This window comes from Prionailurus viverrinus, chromosome X, assembly GCF_022837055.1.
Source record: "Prionailurus viverrinus isolate Anna chromosome X, UM_Priviv_1.0, whole genome shotgun sequence".
Lineage (NCBI taxonomy): Eukaryota > Metazoa > Chordata > Mammalia > Carnivora > Felidae > Prionailurus > Prionailurus viverrinus.
Window position 1 is genome coordinate 100,149,199 of NC_062579.1, and position 6,087 is coordinate 100,155,285.

The 6,087-nt window shown below is 44.1% G+C and overlaps 1 protein-coding gene across 5 annotated transcripts in view; it reads left to right on the plus strand.

Annotated features, from left to right (window-relative positions):
• OCRL (OCRL inositol polyphosphate-5-phosphatase) overlaps positions 1–5,821 on the plus strand; it is a 50,618-nt gene extending 44,797 nt beyond the window's left edge. For all 5 annotated transcript variants that reach the window (XM_047843998.1, XM_047843995.1, XM_047843997.1 and 2 more), the window contains 5 exons: positions 65–181; positions 1,081–1,165; positions 1,786–1,913; positions 3,031–3,142; positions 3,363–5,821. In XM_047843998.1, coding sequence (XP_047699954.1) covers positions 65–181; positions 1,081–1,165; positions 1,786–1,913; positions 3,031–3,142; positions 3,363–3,484 — 564 coding nt within the window. In that variant the 3' untranslated portion in view covers positions 3,485–5,821. The remainder of the gene's footprint in view (positions 1–64; positions 182–1,080; positions 1,166–1,785; positions 1,914–3,030; positions 3,143–3,362) is intronic.
• The last annotated feature ends 266 nt before the right edge of the window (positions 5,822–6,087 follow it).

A 6,087-nucleotide genomic window follows, 5' to 3' on the forward strand; every position in this document is an offset into this window, starting at 1 on the left:
ACATCAAGTTACATACATGTTTTTATTGAGACCGCTTTGATTCTCTTCCTTTTTCATCTATTAGGAGAAATCCCTTCTGCAGATGGTTCCCTTGGATGAAGGTGCCAGTGAGAGACCCCTTCAGGTCCCCAAGGAGATCTGGCTTCTGGTAGATCACTTGTTCAAATATGCCTGCCACCAGGTAAGTGACTATGGGCCTACCCTACAACTTTGGAAGGTGTGTGATACCTCCTGTTGGTATTGTGCTTGTAACTTTTGCAAGCTACCTTCACAGAATAGCACTGTCAGATCGTCTGGGCAGATGGAAGTATCCGTATTTACAGATATGACAATGGAAGCATACAAACTAAGTGATTTAGTTAAGACCACAGTGTAAGTGTAATGGTGGAGCCAGGCCCAAACTGAGCATGCCTGTCTCCTGGCTACACACAATTTCCCCTGGACCACTGTGTACCTCGGTCTATAATGCATGTTTCCCATCTCACATAGGCATTGCAGATTTTAAAGTCCAAAGCCCATTTCTATACTTCTAATATTTCAAGCCCATTTCTTGAATTTGATTTTCATTTTTTAACCCTATCTAAAATATTAGCTACCCCCAAGCCAACCACCCAAAAAGAAAAATTTCTTGGGACTAAATTGAAGGAAAACATTTTTTTTTACCTACTGAAGTGTAATAGAACTCAAAAGCAAGGTTTGGTATGGGCATGCCATTTACTGCTGCCCTAGCATTCCCTAAGTTCAGTATTTAACTGTGGTTCAGCTGTTTGGACTCTGCCTTCTACTTGTCAGGAAGCTAGAAGTGGAAACATCTGGTCTCCCACTGTAGCCATCTAGTCCTCTGCCATATCAGGTATAAGCTAAAACCTGTGGAGATCATTTTCTGGTTTGAAGTAAAATTTCACACGGATTATACAGATGATAAAGGGAAAAGATGCCATTGTCACACCTCCATTCCTAATCACGAGTATGCACATTACACTTCCATTTGCATTGTCACTCTCTTGATCCCTGGATGGACTTCAGATCCTTAGGGCTGATTATCTTGCCTTGTTCCATTTATTGTCATGTCTTTGGTAGGAGGATCTGTTCCAAACCCCTGGAATGCAGGAGGAGTTACAGCAGATCATTGATTGTCTGGATACTAGCATTCCCGAGACAATCCGTATCCTTTTTGACAAAGGCTTAGGAAGCTGGATGAATTCTTGACCAAACTTTTCTTCCCTCCTACATTTGATTTTTGTGTTTCCATCTGTACTTTCTCTCTGTCATCTATTATAAGGTAATCATCAAGTCTGCAGTTGTTTTTCAATTCCTTTCAGGAACTTTTGACTTCTCTCTGTATCAGACTCTTACTGAAAGGAATAAAGGGGTAGGTAACAACAACTTTTAATAAACATGGAGCATAAGACCCACAGCACTGGTACTGTTCTGCTTCAGGCTTTTGATCACTCCTGCCACTATGTATGTTGTCACTAGGACATAAAAGAGAATGGGAAACACTGGGACTAGTTTCAAGGACTGATCAAGTGTGAACATCATTCTGCATGCCACATTCCCCTGACTCTCAAGTTGAGCCAAACCTCCCAAGAGTCTTTGATCAATTCTGTAACAACTCAGCTGCAGCATACCTGGACCAATAAAATATCAAACCCCAGTTAGGATCAATGTGCCCTGAATAACAGGAAGGAAACTGTCCCTGAGGGGATTGGAGGAAGGAAGCAAATCAGGTCTCTGTGTGGCCTTTTTCCTAGAGCCTCTTTCCCTTGACTTAAGTTGATACAGCTGGCAGTAATCACTCTGTGGCTGAAGCACTGCTCATTTTCCTGGAGGCCCTGCCAGAACCCGTCATCTGTTATGAGCTGTATCAGCGATGCCTTGACTCTGCTCAGGATCCCCAAAACTGTCGACAGGTGAGTTTTACTGCTCTGAGGATGTGCCTGGGGTAAGTTCCCCCATGGAGAAATCAATCTAGCAAAGCCAGGCATGTAGCTAGCTATGTGGTAAGATAGGTCTGGATCTGTTATTCATGGCAGAACACCAGCTTCAAGAGTTGGGACTTATTTATTTATGAGCGGGGGAGGGGCAGAGAGAGAGGGAGACACAGAATCGAAGCAGGCTCTGGGCTCTGAGCTGTCAGCACAGAGCCCGACACAGGGCTTGAACTCATGAACTGTGAGATCATGACCTGAGCTTAAGTCGGACACTTAACCAACTGCGCCACCCAGGTGCCCCGAGAGTTAGGACTCTTAAATTTTAGGTTGTATTATTTCCTATTATAGTTGCCACACTTTTCTAGTTGGCCTACTGAGTAGGGTGGATACCTCTACGTTGGCAGAAGATTGTTTATGAAGCTGAATTCTGGCTGACATTACCAGGAATGGTCGGTGATACTTGTGAGCCTTTCTTCTTTTTGTCTTCTTGGTGTTTTTTTTAAGATTTTATTTTTAAGTCGTCTCTGTAGACAGTGTGGGGCTACACACAACGTGGGGCTCAAACCCACAATCCTGAGATCAAGAGTCACACACTCTGCCAACTGAGCCAGCCAGGCACCCCCTTGGTGTTTGTTTTTAATCTTGAAATAATTTTGATGCACAGTAGCTGAGAATACTTCTCAATCAGGCTAGTGAGTATTGGGAGGAGCTCCCATCCATGCTAAATGACATTACAGAGAAAACCATTCAGCTTGGCAGATGCCATGGATGCGTGTCTGAGGAGATGGGAGAAGACCAGATTAATACCAACCTTCTTGTGAGGTGGGGTGTGCGTGTGACTGTGTGATGACCACGTAGCCTGGTCATTGAGTGTATACACAGGCCAAACAGGATGACCTTTCTGACTTGGAAGTTATTATTTGCAGGTACTCTGTTAGTCATGAGTGAATAAAGGAAAGTTGTGACAGATGAATGGGGTTCTGTATAGGTTGGATTATAAACTACTTCTGTGGCAGCTGTAAGCTCTTCTTACTCCCTTCCTTCACCTGTTCTCACTGCCCACCCTTCCCCCCCCCTTTTTTTTAAAAAAAAACAGGTGATTTCCCAGCTTCCAAGATGCCATAGAAATGTTTTCCATTACTTGATGGCATTCCTTCGAGAACTCTTAAAATTCTCTAAATACAACAATGTCAGCGAAAACATGATCGGTAAGAGTGCTTCATAAGAATGGCAACGTGAGTGGGGGTAGGCTGGTCGGGACAGTCTGTGTATGGTGTACACAGTGTGTTCCTTCCTTCACGTCCAGGCACATAGCAGTTACTTCCCTCCCATTGCCCTTGTCCCCTGGCCCCCCACTTCCTGTCTCTGAGGCTTTGCTTAGGTTGTGTCTGACAAAGGGTTTTACCTTCCCTTTCTCTCACCCTCTAGCTACTCTCTTCACTAGTCTTCTCCTAAGGCCTCCACCCAACCTCATGGCAAGACAGACTCCAAGTGACCGTCAACGTGCTATCCAGTTCCTTCTGGGGTTTCTTGAGAGCGATGAAGACTAATAAGCCTTTACCTCTTACTACTCTCCAAGGTTCTAGAGGCGGAAGGTCTCGGGCACTAAGTATTTCAGAATGGTTTGAAAAGTCATGCCACAGGAAGGGGCAGTTGCAGAATTTTGAGGCTGTTGGCATGAAAAAGTTGTTTCTAGTGCAAAAGGAAAAGAGTTTCCTAATCCCTCCCTTACCATATCCTGCACAGCAAAATACTTTTAGACTCACATTGCCAAGCCAAAGGTACCATATTTTGGTGTTTTTGTGTTCTCTCTTTATAAGGCAAGAGATCTATATCTACACTCCTTTATCTGGGATGTGTTTGTTGCCCTCCTGCCAGCTATCATGATTGTCCTTAGCACCCTAGGCCTAGATTCTGAAATGTTCCCATTCTAGGTCTGCAAGTACTACGTGCTCTAGCTCAGACTAGTCTGTAGTCCTTCGTCTAAAGCACTTTTGCCCAGCCCCCTCCCATATCACCTCTTTGCACTCCACTCCACTAGTACTATTACGTCAAAGGAAGTCTGGGTAAAGCTAGTGACTCCTCGGGTGTCCCCAACAGTGAGTTAACTGTCTACATGTGGTTGTGACATGCATTTGTGCATTTCTACTACAGTGGCATCTGTATGTCTCTGTAACATTGTCCTTGTCATGGATCAACACTAGGTGGAACCGTATTCTCTTGTCTCCAACCACATTGAGTAGCAGAACTTTAGGGACTGTCAGAGATGCCATCCCATTGATGTGAGAGAATCACAATCAGAGTGGAAGCACTTTGAGCGTTTCAAGAGTGAGAATATTCATGTTTGACAGGTCCTGCTTTCTACCATCCCTTTTCTGTTTTTATTCAAATTGTACATGAGCACTCATCCTGGTTTGTCTGTGGGACCTGTTCCCCACTTACACATCCATCTCCAGAGCAATGCTTGCATCACAGTCAAAAAGGCAGTCTGCATCTCAGGTGGGCCTCTCCAGCGATACTGCTCCTTCCTTCAGCAAGGCTGTTGTGGATAACCCTTAGAACCCCCTCTCTGGTCTTCTGAAATACCAGGGAGTAGATGTTGCCCCCTCTCCCGTCAAGGCTGGTTCTGGGCTCTATGACCAGCTCCCCATGGTTTCTAGTCACCTTATCCAGTGTTATGTAAAAGAGACTATGCAGTGGGACCAATGAAGCCCCTTTCTCTCCCACCCAAGACAACCCTCTGAGCATTTCATTCACTCAAGCTCTGTGGGGAGCATTGTTGTTGTTGTTGTTGTTTAATTATTCTGTGTTGGTTGGCAAACCAGCCATCAGCCACTAACTGCAAAACTACCTGATGCAGTTGGCTTCTTCCTGGTTTTCTTTGATTAAAACCACCCTGAGTTAACTCATTCTTGGCTGTTAACATTAAATCCAAGGAGCCTAATGTATAGGCTTTGTGTCTGGTCTTGGGCATTGACTCCTGACTCTTCTAGCACATTGAAGGAGAGAGCCAGGGGAAACACCACTGCTGAATGGTTCTTCAGTTCCCCCCATCTCTTGTAAGTTGAGTTCTGTGGGGAAGAAAAGGTATGTATCCTGTGATATACTGGTTAAATCCTTTCTTGATAGGGAGTTATAGAACTAGGAGTTAAGTTCTCTGTGCCAAACAGCTGCAGATCTGATAGGTCGGAGGCTAGGTATTGAACTTAGTTAATAGAAGATTATAGGCAGAATGCTTTTGCCATCTCCACTAGGCCAGAAGGTGATCATAGAGGCAGATTATAGAATCTGGGGCAAGGTCGTTACACAAAGACAGGACACATTGTCTAGTATATTGCCAACCTGGGACCTTTGGGTGATCAAGGATGTGGTTGGTGGGGGGTGTAGGCAGCATCCTAACTCTTTCCTCATAAGGCAGGCAGATGCACTAAATTTGTTTAGTGCCTCTACGTTTTTCCAGCTCTGGCCCTGGGATGTACACTGCATTAAGTGTTTGAGACAATCTCTAGGTAGGGGAGACAGAAATAGAGTAGACGGAAGAAATCTGCCTCCCTACTGTGCCTACTCCAGCACGCCAACCTCTGATTCCTAAGTAACTCTAATGTGCTATTTATTTCATAGCTCCTGAAGTAAGGAGTTCAGATTCAACTGGTAGAGAAGGACTCCACCTCTATTGTTTTAGGGAAGAAATGGCTCGAACCTATATGGTGACATTGCATTAGTTTCCCTTTCACTGTTTTCTGATTCTTATTCTGTAATTGTTATATTTCTCAAAAATGTCTTGGTCACTAAGCAAAGCTGCTAGTGGGATTCTGTATTTTGTGTCATCTTTTTTATTATAATTTATTGCAAATGTTTTTCTGAATAAATATATGTTGTGTGAAAAATCAGTGTGATCTTGGTAAACGGGGGCTTATGGTCACTGGATCCTACTTGACTGCAGTCCTCACAGCTATGACTGTACTGTTATTTCCTGTCTTACACAGAAATAGAAGAATGCTCGGTATGTTTGCCCCTGGAGGGGAGAAGAAGCCACGTTATTTTCTGAGGCTAATAAAGTCACAGTGCTTCCAGAGGCCAGCCCAGGATTCTTATTTTAACTCCAGGGATTCAGGCAACAAAATAACACAATTACCAAAAAGGATGTTCATTG